At 36.1% G+C, this 23,933-nt stretch overlaps 1 protein-coding gene across 3 annotated transcripts in view; it reads left to right on the forward strand.

Moving 5' to 3' along the window:
- PARP8 (poly(ADP-ribose) polymerase family member 8) overlaps positions 1–23,933 on the forward strand; it is a 163,407-nt gene that overhangs the window by 68,855 nt on the left and 70,619 nt on the right. For all 3 annotated transcript variants that reach the window (XM_074357970.1, XM_010966306.3, XM_010966305.3), the window contains exons 4-7: positions 14,379–14,416; positions 21,181–21,270; positions 22,072–22,142; positions 23,624–23,701. In XM_074357970.1, coding sequence (XP_074214071.1) covers positions 14,379–14,416; positions 21,181–21,270; positions 22,072–22,142; positions 23,624–23,701 — 277 coding nt within the window. The remainder of the gene's footprint in view (positions 1–14,378; positions 14,417–21,180; positions 21,271–22,071; positions 22,143–23,623; positions 23,702–23,933) is intronic.

Genomic DNA, 23,933 nt, shown 5'->3' on the forward strand with positions numbered 1-23,933 from the left:
TTATATGACCAGACCCTATTCATGGACCTTTTAGTTACCTCTAACTTTTCAATAACCCCAAAGTATTTTAAGCAAAGTCTACTGTATTTGTAAAGCTGACTTTATTATTTTAGCACTTAAATTAATCTGAAATAAGGAGGCATTCACTTACAAATTCCAAAGCTTCTTTGTTTATGTTTACATGATTCAAATGAGAATTGGAGGTACAGACATTTTACTTACTGAGATACATATTGTTTACTAAGTAAAAGCTCATTTGTCATGCCATGCCCAGGAATCATTTGCATTATGATCATTTTATTTTATTTTGTCTTACTACTTAGCTTTTATCCCATAGAGTAGAATAATAGCTGAGGCAATCAGAAATTTCTTTGGAATCAGATAATCACTGCAGGGGCCACTGAACAATGCCCACTATTCCAGTGGAAACTACTCGGAATCTTTCTTGCCCATTTTAATATTTTTGACTGTGTTTCTTTATAGTCTTCTTCCTGTGATCGTAAGTAATTTCCAAAGGTAATTCTTCATCAAAAAAAAAAAAAAAGAAAAAACTACAACGAGAGTGTTAACTGGCCGTAGAGGCCTCCTTGAGTTTGCAAATCTAGAATCTTGAACTCTCAAGGTGATAGAATTGAACTTCTCTTCAGAAATTTTCATAAGAAATCTTTAATTGGGATTGTAAAAGCCTCTATTATTTGCTTCTCTGAGGCTAGAAAAGCAAAACCAAGACACAATCTACAACAGATTTCACCTTCAGTATCTACATAATTGGACAAGTAGCTGTTTGGTTGAGGCTCCCAACATTTGCTAAGGTTCCCACCGATCCGCCAGAAAGTGACCTCTCTCACCCCTCTTTTGGCCTGGCCATTTTTCTGGCAGAGAATTGTAGGCATAAATTCCACATAAAAGTCACTTTCCTTGCCCTACAGTAGTTGCTTGTCATTCCTGATTAAATGAAAATCATTTTAAAATATGATATTCTAGGAATAACTTTGGTTACACGTTGATTTGTCTAGTAATATCCTGGTTAAAAAAAAAGAGAGCGAGCAGATTCTTATTGAGCCTGTGAAAATAACCATATGGCCATGAAAAGTGAAGAGACTCATTAGGAGTTCCTGAATTCTAGAGGGATCAGTGAGGATCAGATGCTCTTTTAAAATGTTTCATTTTATTTTATGGAAGCGGTGTCTACAAAATTGGAAGTTAGATATACCTCCAAAAGAAAGAAAAAGAAAGATGGAAGTTTTCTTCGTCTAACAGTTAGAAAATAGAATATTAAGACAGGAACGATATCTGAACAAATGGCTGCCATTAAACATTCCTCATCAGTTAAGTCAATCATATGCAATTCTTATTTCATTGTCTTGGCTGTCAGCAGGGTCTGCCTTGATGTGGCCTTCTGCTTCCACTGTAGAAATCCACGTATTAGTGTTGAGTTTGGATATACATTCAAGGGATAGGTATTCTAATTGTAACTGGTTAAACTGCCCCCTTTCCTTGGTAGAACCATCCACATGGCTTTCTTTGTGTTAAATATTTGTTGCTTTGAGGCTGTCTTTTAGTTACATATTTACTGGCTTAAGAAGGAATTGCATTTGATTGAATATCTAATAATCAATTAACTTTGCGGTCAAAATATGTCAGATTTAAGTACATTACCCTTGTTTTCAAATAATTATACTTTCTACATTAACCTTGTGAGAACAAATCATATTTCAAAAGCTTAATGAAGAGTGAAAGGCTAATTGAGTTTAGTAAGCACTTGGAAATACTATTCTGCAGTCTGAAGGTATCTCTCCTGTTTTTTTGCTGACCTCTCAAAGGCTGTAGTCCAGAAAGAAAAAAAAGCAAGGGATAGGACTATGGCTCTCCAAATCCAATTTCACATACATATAGTATTGAAACAAAATAATAAATCAAATGCCCAAGAAGGAATAAAAAATTATATAACCACAAGGAAAAAACAATGTTTGTTACACCCTAAAGAAAATGACCATACCTTTGGCAAACAAAATAATAAATAACTTGTGAGTTTTATTGTGTAATGTCTAATAATATATTATAATCATTTTCAGGTCTTAAGTTCCATAAAAGTTATGAATATTACTTAAAACCCTAAGTAAATCATTGGTGTATTCTCTACTTTCAAATAATTAGGCAAAAATCATAAAATTAAGTCAAGGCTATATGCCTCAGTTTTTAATTTAATAGCTAGTAGCTGTTTACATTAAAATAACTCAATTTAATAGGTCTGACTACAAATTAGGATGATTTTACTTGCAAGAAACAAAAATATTTTATGCTTACTTGAACTGTAAAAGCAGAGTTATTTATTACTGCAATGAAAAAAAGTGCATTGATAATGAGATTTAGGTTTATTTTGATCAGGGCTCTGCCTCTGTCTCCATCTCTGAAATTTTCTAAGCCCCACCTTTCTGTTCACCATGGGTGTTAGAAGGCGGCCGGCAGAAACAATGGCCATGTGCTTCCTCATTCTCACCCAGGAGGAGCAAGTGTTACTTCCTAGAACCGTTAAATAAAAGATACAAGCTTTAGTCTGAACGAGTCACCGGGGACCAACCGCTGATGCCAACGTGTAGGCTCAGCGACTTCTCTTCCCTGCTGTGTGTGGGGGGGCGATTCTGGTTGGTTTATCCACTGCTCAGCCCTCCTCTCTGCCTGAGAGAAGGGATTCTCCTCCTGCAAATTCATGGGCTTCCGCACGCAGCAGGGAGGGGAAGGAGGCAGGCGGATAGTGGGGAGGCCTTGTGGACATTCATTACAGGATTATTTTACATCTTTGCATTCTTGAATTTTGGAGGAAGGGAGAGAGTTGAGCCGTCATTTTCACTGATCGTCTCCTCTCATTACACAAGCTGGTTTCTTCCACATGTCATCTTCCGTGTATGCCCGGCAAGAGGAGGAAGTAGATGTTCTCTCACCTAACAAATCAGCAGGAGGTTCTCCAGTTAAGTTGTCTCAGGTTCACGTGGCTCGTAAAGGCATATTCTGAAGTCCATTCTCTTTCTCCTGTGCTCTTCAGGTTGTAAACTAAATCATATTTGATAAGTAATTTTGTGAAGAGGGTTATTCCTAGTTAGAAGAACAAAGGATGTATATGTTTTAAATAAACATTCATTCCACAAATAATGACAGTATTCTTACTATGTGCTAGGTGTATGGTAGATGCTGGGATACTGTGGTCAAGAAAACGGGTGCCCTCTAGTCTTACAGGTTTCGCGGGGGGAAGCACATGTTAATATCATGCAAAGAAGCGTATAGTTACAAACTGTGTGACTGCTCTGTCCTAAGATCTGTCCAAGTCGGGAAGGTTCATCAAAGAGCTTTTTCCTAGGAGGTGGCATTTGAGTTGAGATTGGAAGGATGAGAATGAGTAAACAAGACAAAAAGGAGCTGGGGGAAGGGAGAGAGAGAATTCCAGGCAGAGGGAACATGGCGCGGCTAAGGACTGAGAGAGTCCTTTTTGTCGGAACACGAGGAGTGACCCAGGAGAATGAGACACGTAGACGGGCTGGATCCTGCAGGATCTTCAGATGGTATTAAGAATTGTGTCTTGGAAAAGACTAATTTTATGTACCTTTACTATTGGAGAAAGTTGGTGAGGTAGTATCTTAGTATGTAGTGCAGTTATCTCTCTAAATATTTATAATGTTTTCTTAAAACATGTTTTCTTGCCTCTACAAAGCCTTACTTCAGTTACAGAATTATTCCATCATATTTGGCCTTTCAGCCTTGACATGCTACTCAAATTGTTTGTAGCAGCTTTAAACTTTTTATAACCACTTACGACTTGAATTTAGATGTAGATTGGTGAAGGTAAAGGCACCTACATTTTAGTGAATATTTATCAAAAAGAGTATTGCATTAGTTATAGTTGCAAACTGTGCAGAGAAGAAGAGTCCAGACATTAAACTTTAGGGAAAGAAACACGGAAATTATACACACACACACACACATATGAATTTAATGTAGATTTCAGGTACTATTTATACATAATTAAATAGTAGTGACTTGGCATGCCCTATCCACCATTCATGTCTTGATGGAATTGCATTTGTGACCTCCTCTTATTTTTGGTTATGATTAAAGAAAGAGAGAGAAGCAGAACTATATTTAAATATACTGTTGGATTTTGCATTTGACTACAGCAGTTTAAAAGAGCAATTTTGCTCATACCATATGGTGTAGTAATACCATAAATGAAGCACGCATCTAGGTTACTAATCAAAGTGGACTTAGGCCTTTCAAGTTCATCCCTGTTGAGAAGCTGGTCCACTTAGAAGTCTAAACATTTGACCTGTAGTGTAATATTTAAGCATAGAAAGTTGCTGACTCACCCACTTCGCTAAAATCAAACAAAACACCATTACTTTTGATCCTGTTACTTCACTTTAAAGCATAACTTTAAAAATTATCAAAGTATGCTTTGAAAATAGGAACATGCATATTATTGAGAAACTTAATGTTTATTGGGCAAGCATCTTCATCCTTTTACCTTTGTAAAGGGTGGTATGAATTGCCCTATATTGACAATTTATTTCCTTGGTGGGAAAGATGAGTCTTCTGTTGTGGTGTGAGAACTTTGTGCTCTTGTCTTTGTGCTGAGTGATACAAAAGAAGGGGAGGGCAGATACCGGCACAGGGTTTCCACAGGAGACCTTGAATAAAGCATGCATGGAATATATGATGTTGCAACAAATTCCTGCTCAGACATTTCCATACCACTGCCTCTTCTGTCTAGGTGAACTGACATTCTTTCTCCTGTAGGTTCAAGATAGGAGTAGGTTTTATATGTAGTGCTCTTCTGACAACTAAACTAGTCAAACTACTAATTGGTTTGACATGCTAACCTGTCTACTCCTTTGTATAAATAACTGGTGCTTCCATTTTTTTTTTTTTGAAACATCTCAGAGATCTTCCCCAATACCATACGTATTATTGAATTTCAGCTAATGCTGTCGGGACTGGTAAGATTGCGAGTATCTCCTTCATTATGCACATTTGAAAATGAAAAAGACAGAGAATACATATGGCCTGGGCATTCAGAACGCATTCTACTTCTTTACGTCACAAAAAGCCTGTTAACAGAATGTGATGAAAGGGTCTGATGCTCTTGTGCATGGTGGTTTGTACCCACAGGGACAACTGCTGTGCACCAGCATTTGCTGATTTTTATCAAATATTTAAGCACTTGCCTACTACTTGGTATGTACTCTGTCCAGGACTGTCGTGATATATCCTCAAGTAATTTTGGAAAAAGATATGATTAGTTCGTGTACTCAGAAATAATTTGTTGATGGATAAGTTGCTGTGTCAAAGCCCTGGGAATTTGAGGATGAACCTGTCTGGTCTGTATCTTCAGTCTAGAAGACAGCCGATGTCAAGGTGAAGTGGGACATGGGGGAAGGAACACCCAAGTCTGCCCGGCTTGTTGGAGAAGTTCCATGGGAAGTTGTCCTTGAGATTGAATCTTGAGGGGAGAGGGGAGTGTGCTCTAGGAAACTAAGTCTATGTGTAAGAATGATAATAATTATAATAATTTTATTAATGAAGCAGCTGATGTTTATTGAATACTTTGGTGTCTTTTTTTTCCCAGCGCTTTGTGCATAGCGTGTGCATATTTACCCCTCACAACAGCCCTAAGAGGTACTACAGACGAGGAAACTGAGGCAAAGAGTGGTTAGTTATCCAGCCCTCCATCACCTGGTTCATAATGGCAGAGCCAGACTCACAGCCCAACAGTCTGCGTCCACTTTCCTTTGTGTGGAAAAAGATGACCTGCTTGGGGAATGGTAGGACCTGAAATGGTTGGAAGTTACGGTCTGTGGGTATTTGTCAGGGTTTTGGCTGGTCAGGCACTTACGGGTCAGACCAGGAAAAGCCTTGGAAGACTTGTTAAGGAGTTAGAATTTTATTCTGTAGGATCAATGTCTATGTTTTTTGAAAATCAGATCCAGATCTTACCTTTACCAGAATCACTTGGGGTGCTTTTTAGGGATGTGCACTCCCAGGTTCATATCTACTGAATCAGAATTTCCTTGTTGCAGAAAGTGACCAAGGGGCTTGTACCCTGATACAGTCTAGTGCTGAGTAGATTCCAGTTCCCAGTAGCAGCTCTGCTCTTATTTGCACCAAATACCTTGATATTTGATTTACTGACTTGAAAATTGACGTAAAGAAGGCCAAGAGTTCCGTTATGTGTGTGTTGGGTTTAATTTGCTTGCAGACTATCCTATTGAAAATGTGAGGGGGAAAAAAAAAGAGAAGCTGCCTGCTTGATGTGGAGGTAGGGAATTTTTGAGTCTTCTACCTATGGCTGGTAGGGCTATAGTTGAGATTACTCATGTGAAAAAATAGAGCAGTCAGCATGGCTGGAAAGCATTGAAATATGAAAATAACATGAAATGTTAGACATCAAAAGGGATTAAGAAGACATCTTCAAAAGCAAGAGGGGACCCAGGGAGAGGTGGAGTTCAGCAAGCAGGGAAGGAAGTTTTTATGATGTCTTTGTTTTTATTAAATGCATCTGAGAATTCGTGTAAGAAAAGGACGAGAGAAAAAAAATAATAAAAAGGCTGATGGTGACCTGAAGAAGCAGAAACTTGGTGTTTTGAAGTGGAAGCCAGATTGTAATGTACATGAGAAGTGGTGGTCAGTGAGAACAGCTTAGATTACTCTTTGTAAAAAAACCTAACTTTAAGAAGAAAAGGAGGGTGATAATTAGAAAAGGCTACAGGGTACAGGGAGATCTTAAACGTTACTAGAATTTTTTCTTTTTATACAGTACACACTTATAAAGATTGAACGATACAGATACACAGAAAGAATGTAGTTCCCTTTCATCCAATAACCAAGAGATAGCAACTATTATTAGAACTTGGTATTTTTCAAACCATGTTTCTATCAGGATATATTTGTAGTAGATATGTATTTACACATTTTTAATGAAAATATACAGTCCAAACTTTTGTGTGTACCTTAATGTATCGGAAACACATCTTTCATTAAATGTTATTTTACACCATTCCTTTTTCATAGTTACTACCGTCACGGGGTGTGTATATAATAGTTTGTATAATCCTATAATTGACACTCTTGGTTTTTGGGGATACTTCTTCATAAATAGTGCTACCATTAATATGTTCGTGGATAAATCTTTTCTCACTTCCATAATTACCAAGTTTGGATTAATTTCAAATTGTGGAATTGTTAAGTTAAATTAATAGAACAAAGCCCTGCATAGACTGTTGGTTTATGAGATCCATAAATCAAATAGGTTTTTAGTCTTAGATAAAAGGACAGTGTTTCCTTCTTTCTGGATGCAAGGAGAGAAGTATGAGCTTGTAGGTGGTTGGTGGGAGAAAGAGTGAGAGAATGCCTTGGGGAAGTAACTGTTAGATAATCTATTTTATCTTTGTGTGCATAGTGAAACGGCAGGTTGTTCTGCGGTGTTGGAAAGTTGTAAAGGTTTGGAAAACTGCTGAGAAGAAAAAACAAAGGAGCATATGAGGGGTGGGTTCTGGGGCTGCTGAGCAAAGCTGTGTATAGCTGGTGTCGTGCACCACGTGGAGGTTGTGGGACCAGATCTCTTAATCCCATTGTCCTTTCCAACAGCATTCAGAGCCCAGTGCTAGGAATCCAGAATGCAGACATGAATTCATCTGGTGGTTGTTGGCCAGGCAGGTAGCCTGCATGGGCAGGATGTGGGTGCATGTGGGGCAGCTGAAGGTGGTTTGTAAAGACCAGTTAGGTACCTACGCTCACGTAAGAAGCCCAGAGGGACCGATAAGGAACACAGTGAGTGAACTCATGGAGATTTAAGGATCAGAGAGGAGGAATAAAGTAGTGAGGGATGAAAGTGATAAAATTGTGGCCAGAAAATGGGATTTGGGGGTTGAGATTTTAGAAGGAGAGCTGTTATAGTCCAAGTCGAGGTCCAAGGTGTAGCCATGGATTTGGTGAGTGAAAATTAAGGGAAGATGAGGCCATGGAACTGTATGCAGCCTACTGTTCCTCATGTGGATGTGAGTGATGTAAGGAGTTTTAGTAATGAGGAAGAGAGTGCCCTCGAAAGCCCTAATTCTAGAAAAACGACACACGATTGGCAGCTAATGATGGTAATGAGTGAGAATGCGACAGCTGTTTGACCTGGATGTTTAGAAAAAGTTTTTGGGAGATAAAAATGATAATGAAGGTGATGATGAATGCTTGGGGAAGTAAATGGCATCAAAAAAGCAAATGTGAGCTGCTAGCATGCCCCAGATCTCCTTCTAGCCTGAGATGTACGAGCTGGTTGTGGAGATGGGTGGCGGGACAGCGTCTCCTTCACCTTGTAGCCCTGAGGAGGCCGGAAGAGACTTACGGGTGCCGGAGGGAGTTTCCTTCTAGTAACTCCCAGTGGGTCTGGGAGTGAGTGGGGTACATTCGTCCTCAGGAATGAGCTGTCCTCTTGCAAGCAAACGTACAGAGTAGACACATGTACTCATAAGCATCGTAGTGAGGTTGGAGGACTGCTTGCCGTTAGCTGCAGTTTTGTGTTATTTTCTGTATTTTGCTTTTTCTCATATACATTCTAAAAGTGGTCTAGGGAGGAGAGAAAAGATTTGTAAAGATTTGGTTTATCAGAGAAATTGCTTTAGACTTTAAAGAGTAAGGTAAAAAGAGTATTGCTCAATAAAATATTAGTTTTTGCTTGCTCTGTCAAAACTCCCAGGTGTAATTGAAAATGTTTGTGTTGGATCCAGGTGTATTGAGTTAGAGATGGCAGATCATAACAGCATTTGGGGACCCACTTATTATTGAATTCAGTACCTCTGAAAGGTCTTCTCAGTCTAAACCTCTTTTATCTTCAAGTTGGAGTTCCCCTCTCTCATGTTAAACTGCTCTCTTCCATTAGCTCCTTACTGTTCTTAAAGAAGTTTCTTTAATCTGTGAGCTTAAGAACTAGATGTAAACTCGATCTAGTCTCCATTCCCTGCAGACATTTCAGAAGGAAGAGGGTGGAAATGGAGCAAGCGGTGAAGTGATACCAGAATGACCTTACCAATGATTTGAACTATAGGAGTAAACAAATATACAAACCAAACACAAGATTAGTAGGTCGTGAACTCTGAGGGCTCTCCCAGGAACTGCTCCAGAGGCTCTTGGCAGCTGGGAGGTGTCTTGGGCTGGGGTAGATACTTTCAGAGCAGTAAGAGGTAGAAGCAACCATTTTATCTAAACAATTGTTGAGATTGTAGAACTAACTTACAGATTCTAGTTTAAACCTTGTGATGTTGAGAACCTAGCACTGTGCGGTGCATACAGTTTCTGCCAAACACGTATTGACTGACCAGCACCTCAGTGTAACTGTCGTTTAGCTTATTCTGAAAATCTGAAGGCATTTCTTTCCTGAATCAGAATTCAGAGCTTGCTCCAGGTTTTTCTTCCTTCTCACGCTCACCGTCTTTCACTTCCGCTGCTTCTCAGTAGTTTAGCCCACTGTATTATTTATTATATATAGCATTTGCTACCCTTACTCTTACATCTATTCAAGCTTGGTTCTTTACTCTTTTTTTGGCCCTACCTATTAGGTCCTTTAGCTTTAATCAGCCATGTCTGCTTCTACTAGATTGCTTCCCTAAGAACTCTGTAAGTGAAACTGATTCGGATTTTACAGCCCTGGTGATTTTCCTTCTGGAGTACAGCTAAGAAGATGCCATATATCTGATGAGTCATTTTGTAGGGCTTTTGTTTTCTATTTTGTATTTGAAAATTTAGGTATGATCATGGACATGGGCATATCTCCTAGTATCATGAGGGTAATAATACAACCGTAAAATAAAATCATCTGCGCTAGCTTTGGCCTCTGATAAATGTAATATATTGTGATTTTGAGCAAATTGAATTCCCCAGAGGACATTCATTCATGTAAAATTTCACTTCTGTAAATTTTCCTTGCTTGTGCTGGAAGCTGACTAAAATCGCTCGGCCCCTGCTGCCGTGTGTCTGGCGTTGTCCTGGGGGCTTTACGCCTGTTAAGCCATTAAATCATCACAGCAGGCTTGCGAGGCAGATCTGGATTCCCCCATTTTGCTGAAAAGAGGTGGAAGCTGAGCATATAGAAATGACTTTGCTTATGCCAGCCAGCTAGGACGGCTCAAAGCTGGAACTGGACTCGTTTGTTTGACCCTAACCGCAGCAGTCTCCCTAATTGGAGATAGACATGGGAATGTGTTAAGGCTTCATTTTGGACTTAGACATTGATTCGGATGGAAGATGAAGCCAAATGCTGTTGGTTGAGATGGTAAACTGTTGGGAATTAATTCGGCTTAGTACTGAGTGTAATCTCTGGCAAGGTCCCAGGCTTCTGTCACATAGTACTGCCAGATGAAGGGTTGCCTTGATCATCAATAATTTCATTTCTACATAATATAGTTCCATTGTATAAGGGAATGAATTGTGGGAAAATAAATTCACCTAAGGTCATAGTGTGTATTTCCCCCAGCTTGTATGAGGCACCAATGGCTTGGTTATTTTAGCTTCTGATTTTTGGCATTTAATTCAGGGCCATGATTCCCAAAGCTGGGCTGTTGGCTGAGGTCCAATATCTGCCATTTGTTCCTACTTGTCCTTCCCGTTCCATACCCCTCCACGCATGTTTGCTCACGTTTTATTATTCAATTCGATCTCTCTCTTCTTCAGTCTATCCTAAATGTTTCCAATCATAGTAATTCTTTCAAAATACTAATTTTGCCTTAGAATACTTTTATGCTTCATTCTCTGATTTCATTTATACAGTAATATTGAAATGACAAAATTATAGACATGGAGAATTGATTAGTGGCTGCCTGAGGTTGGGGATGTTGGGATGCAGGGAGACAGGTATGACTCTAAAGAGGGAAACCTTTAGGTGATCACATAGTTCGGTATCTCAGTTTGCGATAGTAGGTACATTATGCAAATGCAAGCAGATGGCATAGAAATATATCCAAACTTTACACTAATGTCAATTTCCTGCTTTTGATGTTACACTATACGTGTGTAAGGTGTAATCAGTAGGGGAAACTGGGTGAAGGAGACATGAGACCTCTCTGTACTATCTGTGTAACTTCATGTGAGTCTATAATTATTTAAAAATAAAAGGCAAACAAAACAAAACAAAACACTGTTGTGCTTTAAAATATTTAAGTTCCTTTTTCTCATATTCATTATGTTCTATATGCTTTTTTTCTTTCAAAATTAATCTTTTATTCATCTTCTGATTTTTTTTTCCTACCTAAATCTTATTTGGCATTAACACAATGTTCACCAGGTTACCAAGAAATGCTTCTTGAATTAATTAAACAATTAAATGTGGTTTATGAAAGAACAGTATATTAATATTTGGTCTCATTACTAGCCATCTTTGTTTCCTACCCACTTCCTTATTTAGTCTTTCTTGTCTCTGCCTAATCTCTTTCCAAGGACTCAGCAGTATGTCAGGGATTTGACTGGTGGAGTCCTGGAGACGTGGGCTTGCCTGCGAGGGTTGCATTGCCTGTGGCCACAGTCACAGAACCCAATGTCCAGTCACAAATTCTAAAGGGCAGTGGCTTTTTGAAGGCTCAAGACTCAATGTCATAGGGCAAGTTGAGCCAGGAGACCCAGGATATGAACTAGTGAATCATAATCGTCAATCCATTCAAATTTATTAAGACTAGCTTTGTAGCCCAGTATATGATTTATCTTGGTGAACATTCTATCCACCTGTGCCTGAGAAGAAAAAGGTAATATTCTGTATATCTTTTTTGTGGTTGTAGTTTTCTATGAAAATCTAGTTCAGATCATCTGTGTCTTTAATGATTTTTTTGGAGGTGAGGGGTTTGGTTCTGTCAGTTTCTCAAACTGATGGTGGTGCTCTCTGTGTCTCCCTTTTGTTCTGTGAGGTTTTGCCTTGTGAATTTTGAAACTCTGTTATAGGTACACGCACACTAATGATTGTTGTGCCTTCATCCTGATGAATTGACCCTTGTGTCATTATGAATGATCCCTTTGTATCTGTCTTGAGGTTTTTCTTTGTTATTAATTTAAACACTTCAGTCTTCTTATGCTTACTGTTTGTATGGTATGTCTTTTCCATTTTTAAATTTTCAATCTATCTGTCTTTTTATTTACTGTAGATCTCTTAAAGGCAGCATAGAATTGGATCTAGTTCTTTTTTATCCAACTGTCCATCTTTGCCTTTTATTCAGTGTGTTTAGTGCATTAGCATTTAAGGCAATTCTTGCTATGGTAGGATCCAGGCACCATTTATTATTTGTTTCCTGTAAACAAATATCCCTTCTGTTTTTTGTTCCTCTGTCCCTGCCTTCTTTTGGATTATATGTTCAAAATGATTGTAAAATTCCACTTTAATCTTGTCTTTTAAGCTTTTTTGTGCTTGCTCTAGGAATTACAGTATATATTCTTAAGTTTTCCTACACTTATTATTCAGGGTTGACATTGTACCATTTCCATAAGATGAAGGACCTTTTGACTGTATACGCCCATTTAACCCTCCTTAACACTGTTCCATAACTGTCACATGGACTGCATTTATGTAGGTCGTAAATCCCACGATGAAGTGTTAGAATGCTTAAACAGTCATGTGTATTTTAAAAGCATTAAGAGAAAAATAGTCTTTTGTATTTACAGTTTCTGGTGCTCTTCATTCCTTCTGGATATTTGACTTTCTGATGTCATTTCAGCCTGAAGAACCTTGTTTGGGATTTCTTGTACTTTGGGTCTGCTGGGACATAGTTCTACAATTTTCTTCTCTGAAAGCTTGTTTAGTTGCCTTCACTTTTGACAGCTGTGTGGCCTGGATGTAGCATTCTGGATTCGTAGTCGTTCCTTTGTCCTGTCCCCCCCACCCCACCCCTGCGCTGTGTCCTTTGCTGCTCTGCTATCTTGTGTCCTCCATAGTTTCCTGTGAAAACTCAACATTGATTTCTGTTTCCCTATATGTGTAATTTTTTTCTCATCTTTAAAAATGTTTTCTTTGTCATTTTCCTTTTGGTTTTTGTGTGTACCTGGGTGGAGCTGTCTTTGCAGGCATCCTGTTTGGGGTTTTCTGAGCTTCTTCAATCTGTACATCTATGTCTTTCACCCAAATTGGGAGATATTTTAGCTCTTTTTTTTTTTCCCCTGCATTATTCTCTCTCTTTTCACCTTCTAAAACTCTAATGATACAAAATATTTGCTCTTTTGCTAGTGTACCACAGGACGCTGATGATGTTTTTGTTTGTTTCTTCTTCAGATTGGATTTTCCTTTATGCCTTTAAGCACTTTATAATAGTTTTTAAATGATTGAAGGCTAATCCCAACACTTGGATCAAATTTTCTCTTGAATATAGGTTCGATTTTCCTATTTGTTCATATGTCAAGTAATTTGGATTGTATTGGATTCACTTTGTGAATGATACATTTGCATAGACTCTGTATTCTGTATGTTCCTTCAAAGAGAATTGGTTTTTTGAGGAGGGGTGGGGGTTCTTAACAGGCAGTTAATTTGGCTGAACTTGAACTAAATTTTGAGTTTTCTGTGACAGGTGGCAGCTCCACTGACCCATCCAAAAAGCTAATATTTAATGTATGCTATGTGTATGTGTTTCACATAAGTAACTATGCTAAAAATCCAAATAGACATGGACCTTAACCTCACAAGACTTGCAATCTAGTTGGTAGAGATAGGAGAGAAAACAAACTATGACACATTCCCATGTGTCATACGTGATCAATACATGGAGACAGTGGGGTTATTGAGCAAGGAATTGTTAAAAATTGTTTTTGAAACACCCCAATCCTTCTGAGAATAAGAGGTAGTTTATTCATTCATTATACATAGTGATGGTGAAAGATTGGCTGATAAATAGCTATTAGTTACACTGTCACTATTTTGCTAATTCTTTGAAGGAAAGGACATGTTTCAAAAGCACGGCATATTGTGGGGAAGCGATGTTAAAAATAAAATGCTTAAATTCATTAATGTTTAAATTCTTGACTGCCATACTAAACAGGAAGAATACTTCCTTTTTTTGTAAGAAAAGATAATTTGATACAATCTGAGCAAATGACGTACATGATCATAAATTTCTGAATGTTAGGCACTGCTGAGCTAAAAAGACCTAGTTCTGCTAAAACAAGTATCACAAAAGATACATATTACTATGTTATATATCTTAAAAGTCTAAGTTTCTTTGTCAGATATCAAAGAGGCTTTCTAATCTGTTTTGATATCTGTTTATACTTATATCTGTATAAATGAATGGGTAACATGGGGTTGGTTTTTGTGTAAAAGCATATCTACCTTAGCAGTAACTTTTTTCTTTTCTCTCTTTTTTTTCCTGTTTTAACAGTGTATCCTATTCAGTACATGTATCTGAAGATTACCCAGGTATGTTTTTCTTCTTAATATTTTCGTTACAAATATTCATGTCATGATTCCTTTGAATATTTTTTTTCTTCTGAAGATGTAAAATGTATATGAATATATCTAGGGGTGAAGCTTTAGCAGGGGAAGGTTTAAACAAAAAAGAATTCTGTTGACTGTGAGGCACATGTCTTACCACAAGATGCAGTCCAGAATCAAAATAGTTCCCGATGAAAAGTACTTTCCTTGAGCCCATATGATAGCTTCAGCCTATTTACTTACCTCATTACAATTAAAGATTTACTAACCTGGTTTAGTTGTTGGTTTTGGAACATCATTTGGCTTTTTGTAATCTAAAAATAATAGGTAAGAGTAACAACCAGAATAATAACTAAAAATAATAATAGTTGAAAATAATAGGCCTTTCTTAATTTCTCTTAAGTGTATAAATAATTAAACAATTCTCACAGCAACCCTCCGCGATTGTCACCATGATATCCGCATTTTACAGATGAATGATGACACTGCTAGTAAGAGGAAGAGCGGGGATTTGAACCCAAAAGTCCAGAGCCCGTGGACCCTACTGCTAGACTGACTAGGCTTCTTGCATGTACACAGCTGTCCTCACTGTGTGTCCTGAAATAGACCACTAGGTCCACAGATACTTTGTCCATAGAAAACAGAATGTAAGATCATTCCAGATCCATTTCTCTCTGAATCAAACAAGAGTCCTTCTTCTAGGCCATGATCAGTCTTGTATTCCAGACTCACTATAATCTCATCAAAGATTACAGGATGTGTGTGCCAGCATTGAAGTCACGATAATTTGAAGATATAAATAAGATGTGTTTCTCCTTAGTATTTTGCTCACAAATTATATCTATAATTTTATCTTGAGTAAGAGCATAATCTCTGTAGACGTAGTGTAGACCAAACATGCCTTGATAGTTTACCCTAAAGAGTATAATACAAGAATCTATTGTTTATCATATTCTGTGGCCAAGAATAGCAAATTTTAACTACCTATATTTCATGTATATATACATATTTTTTTTTACTCTGATATTCTTACTTAATAAAGTCTGATAGTTACCAAGCTAAACTGTTATGATCTGTCAGGGTCACAAATTGGAATCATAGTTCCAATTCCTATTCACTTTCTTGGTTGAAACTGGGATCATAATTTTATGTATAAAATGACCGGATTGCTATAAATAACTTTGATTATACATACTTTGAGTATTTTTTTTTAAATAATATATTATGAGGATATTGTAAAACTTATTTCTTTAGCATTTAAGCCAGGTATTTCCTGTGGCAACTTGCATTATGCATTTAACCTTTTTGTAAGACCAAATGTTACATTTTAAAAATGATTTCATAAATCATAAACTCCCTTACAGTTATTTTGCTATGATCTCCATATGTTTTTAACATACTGTTCTATAAAGTTATTGTACAGTTTAACAAGGAGTCATTCATTATTAAAGATATGCCTATTTTTTAATAAAGTATACTTTTAATAAAAAGTGTTCCTGGCAGATTTTATTAACCAAGACATGAAATATTTATAAAGAAAAAAATTTTGTGTAGGTGACTTTGCAGTCAGCCCTCTCCCTTATTATGATGCAGTCTTTTTGACACTGAATGTTTGCTTAAGGATGTTAGGAAAATAAAAGCCCCACTATTTGTTGTAAATACTCTAATTACTGTGCTTCTCATCTGAGGCACTTCCTAGAAATGTCAGCCATGGTTGAGGGGTGCAGGACTTTTAATTCAAGGTGATAGAAAAAAATGCCATTAATCAAAGCCCAATTTGAAGACAGTAAGGGAATTATTCTGTAGCACAGGAAGTATGGTAGATGATGCCTTTAACAAACCAAGTGAACCAAATGTTTAGCTCCCTCTTGTGGCCAAGGGGTTTTAACTCCGGTTTTTCTTGCCATAAAAGAGCCTCACTGGAACTACAATGTATAGAAATTGAAATTAAATAAATTAGTGGGTTTTTTTTTTATTATTTGTGCTTTTTAAAATTGAATTCCCTTCTTGGAGCAAGTCTGTAGTGAATTTCCAATACAATTTCATTTATAAAAAGAAAAGGAATGTAAGTAAGTAAAACACAAAGACAGAGTGCATTTGGGGGTAGAATTTTGAACTGATTGATACAGCCAGTTCACCGTACACAAAGTATTTTCATTCACAGTACTGAACTGATTGTAAATGCCAGTCTGTGTATAGACAGAGCAAGTGCTATCATGACATTTTATATGTGAAGAAATGTGCTCTGAGAGGTGAAATACTTCCCAAGGATGTGTAGTTTGGTGGTACCCAAGTCTGTAATTCTGTTCTGATTGCTGTCACTTCTGAAGAAGAAGTAGTGGTATTTTTATGGTGCTTTCTTCAAAGTGAATGTTAATTACTATGGTAATATTTTCCCCATTATTAAATTTTAATGTGTAATTATTTGTACCAGGAGTTCAGTTAATATACTTGATTTCTCATCTCGGTAATACTGTAGGAAAAATATGTTTGCTTGTCCTTTCCAGTTTTCATACCTGTATTTTTTTCTCCTCTTGCACTGGCTGGAACTTCCAGAATGATTTTTAATAGTAGATGTGGAAGTTGGCAGCTTTGTCCCTTCTCTCAAAATTAGTGAGCATTCTTCCAGTTGCTTTCAGAAAAGAAAGTATCATTCCTTTTCTCATTTACCAAGCTTTTTTTTTTTTCTATTTTTTTAAATAGTGAGTATTAAATCTTTATCAAGGTTTTGTTTGGCATCTAATGTTTTCTCCTTTGAACAACAAGGTGACAAGTTATATTAGCAGATAGCTCACTGCTGATCTGTAAGAAATATGTGTATTTTGTCATGTTCTGTGTTATTACAGACTTCAGATTACTGAAGGAATTAAACTATTCTTTGGCATTTGATAGAATTTGCAAGCAAATCTATCTGAGACTGGTATCTTTTTAGGGATGGTTCTAGGGCAACTGTCATTTTTCTGCCATGATTAGTGATTTTTGTTTTTCTATTTCTTAGTCATTTTTTAACATGTATTTTTCTTGAAAGCCCACTATGTTCGTGAAATGTCCAAATTTTTTAGCAGAAAGTTTTTTTTTTTTTAATAGTCTGTAACTCTAAACGTCTTCTTTATCTCTGTGGTTATTTCTGCTTTCTCATTTCTGTTATTTTATATTTGTTCTTGTCTTTTTTACCCCCTTTGATTTTTCTTCCAAAAAGTTTGCCTATTATAAAAACTATCTCAAACAAATAGCTCTCTTTTATGTTGCTTTGAATTTCTAAATGTAGCAATCTTGGTAGTACTTGTATTAATTCCTTCTGCCAGTGTTCCTCAGGCTCTTTTCCCTACTCCTGCTGGATTGTATGGTTCAATGATTATCTCATTATCATTTGAAAGTTGGAATTTTCTTTGCCCTATGAAACTGTATCAGCATAATCCTTCAAATTCAGGATTACGTCACCCTCATTGTATAACTTTAATTTATTAAGCTGCCTGTGTCATCTATTGGAACTCACTTCATAGTTTGTTTTTGTGAAAATGAAAATTTAGAGGGTCTTTAATTGAGTTTTAGATAGACATAATAACATGAATATAAATGAAATACTAAAGATGCATTGGCTCTTCAGAATAAAATGAAGTAGAGTAGCTTTCTGATTTACCTGTGCTTCTTCATGGAGTTTATACTGTACACAATTTTTTGGGTTTGTTTTTTAAAGATCAGTATATTACAAATAACAGGTTATTGGCTCTACTATGATCAGCAGAATTCTTCCTCATTAGTTCCCACCTTTAATTATGTGGCTTACCTACTGGTAGGTGTGAGTTCTCTCATCCTTTTTATATGTTTTACAAGATTTTGCGATTGTTGAGTGACAGTCTTTGATATTTAAAAAACATGGCAAAGCATTGATTTTTGGATTCAGACAGTTTCGCCACTTACTAGCTATGTGTAATTACTTAATGACTTAAATAATTTGGGCAAATTAATTAATTTCTCTGAGCCTTGGTTTCCTCACCTTTAAAGTAGGGATAATAATTGAATGACTTGGGGTTGACATGAATATCATATATAGGGAAAATATCCAGATTGTATTATAAAACCAATATAATTATAATTTATAATTATTTCTATTAAGTTACATAGTAATGAATAATGGAATGATGGGTTAAATTATGTTGCATTTGAAATAGATTAAAAGCAGTAATTTAAGAGATGCGTTTCCATAGCTCTCTACTCATCTCTCCCTAGTTGTCCACGGAAGTTCTAGTAAAGCTTGCATAGTCTTGTAGGGAAAGGAAGAGAAAATATTCATACTGTTAACAGCCTTTAACAAAGATCTATAGGTCCTCTACAGAACATACACTTTAAAGAACCTAAATGTCCTCAAAAGTTTTAAGAAAAAATATTGGCAGCTCTAGGGGAGACTTCCAGCTAAGGAATTTGAGTTTGAAAGCATTCTGTTCTGTTTTTGACTAATTACCTTAAATGCATTCGTTACCCTTTTGTGTCCTACTTCCCTATGTCTAAACAAATGTGATGTTAATATTACAGATGTCAGAATAGTTTCAGGAAGATTTAGAAATAAGTTAAAGAACAACAGCAACAGAAAGCAGAATCAGTTCATACAGCTGGGATGCTCCTCAAAGATCATCCGCAAACCTCTTCATCTTATAACTAAGCAGAGGGTGGTTTAGATTAAAAGGGATCAACAGCTAGTTGGTAGCAGAGTCCAGATCTGAAGTGCTTTGTCTACTCCCTTACATTTCTGTTCTTGACTTGGGTGTACCTCTGTGATCTGGCCTCTTGTATCATAATGATGATTTAATAGATACTGTCATGAAAACTAAAAACAGTTTGATTTGGTTTATATTAAGCCAAAAGCAGAAATTTAAAGTGTTCTGATGCCTAAATACTAATCAAAATACAAACTGGTAGAAAATCTTTTAGAAAATGATATGTTTGAAGGCATAATCCTGTCTTTCAACATTATGCAGCATAGATTTACCAAATTCTATTCTTTTGAATCAAATCTCACTGCCTTCCAGTGTCAACACTTTATGTAAGCCATCTGATCCTTTAAACTGAGTCATTCACTTCCCTGTTTTCTTAAACAGGAAGTCCTAATTTATTTGATGCTTTAGTAAAATCTTCCTCATTCCATGACGCTGAGATGCTCTATGATACCGTGTCCGCTGTGCGGATTTTTCCGGATCTTCCCGTCCAGTTGGCTGTCAGCTATTGCTTCTGTTGCTTTAATGCTCTTTTTCTTCAGGAGGTTCAGTAGCAAATAACTAACTCAGTAAGACTTTGAATGATGGCTTAAGAAATTTAAAAACTGGCTTTAAAAGAGAGGGTTTTTTTTTTCTCCTCACCTGAAATTAAAGTATGAAGTTACTGACAGAAGAACTCTAGATAAGTGGTCAAAAGCTCAACTAGTGTGATGAGACAGTAATTAAAGTTATAGTAAATCTGTTTCTTATTCAGGGGTCTCACCTGATAGACAAAAAAATCTCACACCCTCCCCTCTTCAAGATGCTACTTGAAGAGGAAATAAGGCAAAATTTGTGATTAAGACAAATCAGAGTAATGAGGCGTACCTGCTTTGTTTCAAATCGAATCCACCCCCATCTCTTATCACCTTCCTGAATAACTTAAAGCCTTATGTTTATTGAGAGTCTCTGTGGCTTTTCTGTGAATACATAGCACTATGATTTACTCACTACTCAAGGTCTAAAAACAGTACAGATGTTTCTTTGGAAATAATGACTTAGCTATCTGTCAATTAAAAGTCATGTTCTTGCTGTACTGACACAATATTATGAAAACTTGGCTCAAGATCCTTTATCATATATTCACAAGTCATCTGAACACTCATTTCCCTAGCAGAAATCAATATAGGCTTCTATTATTTGTTGGGTGTATTTTATACTTTTATTTTTTATATATATTTTTGTATTTTTTATACATCACTGATGAGCATATTATAGGACCATTATTTTAAAAACTGGTGAAATGTTTGGTGAATATCTGTATCACAGATGCCCTATAATCATCAAAGAGCAAAGTAGAATAAACAGCTGTGTGTGTTATGTTACCATATGCTTGAAGATCAGTATTTATCAGGGAAGAATCCTTAATTTATAAAAATACTATTTTCTCCCCCCCCCCAGAGGAAACAAATAATGAATAAGAAACTTAAAGAATCAATGGAATAATTTAATATTTTGTACATTCAACTTGTATTATTCACATAAAATTTGTGGAAGAAAAAAGTGAGACTTTATATCAATTCAAAAATATATATTAGAATAATATGTGGAGTATGACTTACAACAAGTCTTTAGCTTAAATTCCTTAATGACTTGGTGTTGAATCTTTTTTGTTGCACCAAGTGATCTTGTTGAGCTGTGTCCCTCCACTCACTGACCCTGCTTCCTGTAGTACATGTTGACATTGGTATTGAGAAGGACCCTCTTCAGTGAGTTGGGGCAACGCAACCAGTTGCATTCAGATGATCTATTGCCATGTTGGATATTAGAGGCGTGTTTGGATAGTCTCTATCCCAAGTCTGTATTTTTCTAGGAGATGCACACGTCTTTAAAGAAGCCATTTACAATTCATTCACACATGAATCTGCAATTTATTTTTTCTGAGATTAATCAGTAGTGCATGCTTCATCAGTGTTGGAAGTCAACCTTAATTTTTTTTTAATAAAGGTTGTATTTTTTCAAGTAACAATGCCATTAATTGTCCATATTTCTTTTCAGATAATACCTATGTGTCAAGTTCAGAAAACGATGAAGATGTATTAGTTACTACAGAGCCAATTCCAGTAATTTTTCATCGAATAGCAACAGGTAATAGGAATACACTATTTTTTAAAATTCTAGGTTAATATTTTCTTAATTGCAGGTAGCTTTGTATTTTGGTTCCCTTTAACCCGTGTAACAGATATTTATCTCTGGCACCTGTGAATCCGGTTCTCCACACAAATTTTCTATGTAAAGTGCGTTAGTTTGTTTTTCAACACTTTTTTTGAATGCATAAATTAGTACTTTCAAAAAATCTTGTTTAAAAACACTGTTGATATTTGCTCTTGTGAAAATATTTTCATACATAATGATACTGCTAGACAAATTGAATATTTAAAAAATGTACTGAAGGCAGTGTAGATTCCATGAAATATATATAATGAGAGCTGAAGGAATCTGTATGGTGGCACTTTAGTTTGACCTTTTTTTTTTCTTGTCTATTTTTTTTTAACATTTTTTATTGATTTATAATCATTTTACAATGTTGTGTCAAATTCCAGTGTAGAGCACAATTTTTCAGTTATACGTAAACATATATATATTCATTGTCACATTTTTTTTCTCTGTGAGCTACCATAAGATCTTGTGTATATTTCCCTGTGCTATACAGTATAATCTTGTTTATCTATTGTACAATTTTGAATAGTTTGACCATTTTTGTGGGCAAGGAAAAATCAGAATAGCTTATATTTAAAGTAATTCTCCAACGTAATAAAATTTCAAAATTTCCCTTAACTCTCTTGCAAAGGAGAGAGTCACCTTTGGGGTGTTTTTGTACTGAAACTTACGAATGTTTGGTAAATAATATACTGAAAACTAAAATGACTTTTTAATTATAACTTTCAGAATTAAGAAAGACAAATGACATTAACTGTTGCTTATCCATAAAATCCAAATTACAGAAGGAAAATGGGGAGGTATGTAAATTACATTTTATATTTTATTATATTTCTTTAAAACAGTATAGATATATTCTAAATTTCCTATGTATTCGTAGTTCATATCATTATTATCTAGGTTAAGACTGAATATAGTGAATGAGGTGCAAGCTTGTGGCTTAGCGACTTGTGTGTGGGGAAGGTGGTGGCGTAAAATTAACCTAAAATTAACTATCTTTAAAGTCATAGGAAGAACATCTGGTTTAAATCTAAATAAAATGCATGCAAAGCCTAACTTTTTCTCTGTATTTTCATCCAATAATGTAGGTGATTGAGGTGCACTTATGTAATATGGTTATAACTGTATGTGTCCAGACATAGTTTTGGTGGGACCCTTAACATTTCTTCTGTAAAAGATGGTCTTTCTAGCGAAAGGAGCACAGAGACTGGGTATGGTCTTCTTTTTTTTGACTAGTGTTAAAACAACAGCAACAGATTCATCCCCTTTCTTCACCTTTACAAATTCACTTGAATCTGGAAATAAACACTGGCAGGATGGACAACTCTTCATTTTAAAACCATGCACTTGATAACAACCCTCCTTTCCTCTCCAAGTCACCTTCCTGCTCTTCTTAAGCTACCCAGAGAGTCACTGATTGAGCAGTCGTCTGCTAAAACCAAAAACTGTTAGTATTTTGTAAAATCCGAATACCCTTTTCTAGTTTTTTTTTCCCTTTTGAATTTGAAGTTTGGTTTAGAAATTTAGGGATGGTTACAGAATATTGGACTGATAGATTCCTGCCTGTGTCTAAAGGAAGCTACCTTTCTTTTCTTTCATTTTAACAGAGCCAGGGATAGAAACGCCACCATTAGCTACTTTAGATGAATTTTCATTGTTTGCACTTTAGACGCATAATGGATGTGGTTCAGTTAATTCGAAACTGAAGCTTGAAGTTCAGGCATATTTAATTAAATATCCTTTTGAAATCTGAAATCTAAAACAAACAGTTTCTACATACCGAAAGTTCTCTTTATAATGTGATTCATACTTATTTCCATAATTTGATTTTTATATTATTAGATTCAAAGTGTCCTTTCTTTCATACCATTGTGTAGAGTTGGCAGTGGAAGTGAGAACAGTCTGGGGTAACTAATGCTGAGGAACTTTTTAATAAAAAGTGTATTAACATGAGGTTGTCACGTGTTTTATCAGAACAAAACCAAAGTTGTGATTGATTATACGTAGTTCTTTTTATACACATCAAATACTAAATTGTACAACTCAAGATCAGCAAAGTAGAACTTCTAAAAAGGACGTACAAAGAGCTTAAAGCACCCACAAAACTGTCCCTTACTACCTTTTGTTTCTGGCTTGTTCTGCATCACGAATATTTTTATTTAAAATCTATATGCTACACATGATATGCACAAGACCCACCTATTCCGGCCACTTGCTACTTTCTTTTCAAAAGGAGGCACACTGGTTCGTCCGTTAAAATTACTTTCTTTATTATTTTAAGGAATCAAGACAAAATAGTACAGTGGAAGAAGATTCTGAAGGTGATAATGATTCTGAAGAATTTTATTATGGAGGACAGGTAAGCACACCAGGTCCTCCCAAGTGTCCAGTCTCAAAGGTAGCAACAGCCAGACATGTTCCAGTGGAAACCTGTGCTTGTGATCTGTGAGACCTGTGTGTTGCTGAGGGCTCTGTAACTAACTAGGAAATTCATGTAGTTTGTTTCTCATTTTCTACATATTTCCAGAAATTAAGGTTTCTTTTACAATTTTTTTTAACTATAGTCATTTATTTATAGAAGTTGTCTTACT

Source organism: Camelus bactrianus, chromosome 3 (assembly GCF_048773025.1).
Source record: "Camelus bactrianus isolate YW-2024 breed Bactrian camel chromosome 3, ASM4877302v1, whole genome shotgun sequence".
Taxonomy (NCBI): Eukaryota; Metazoa; Chordata; class Mammalia; order Artiodactyla; family Camelidae; genus Camelus; species Camelus bactrianus.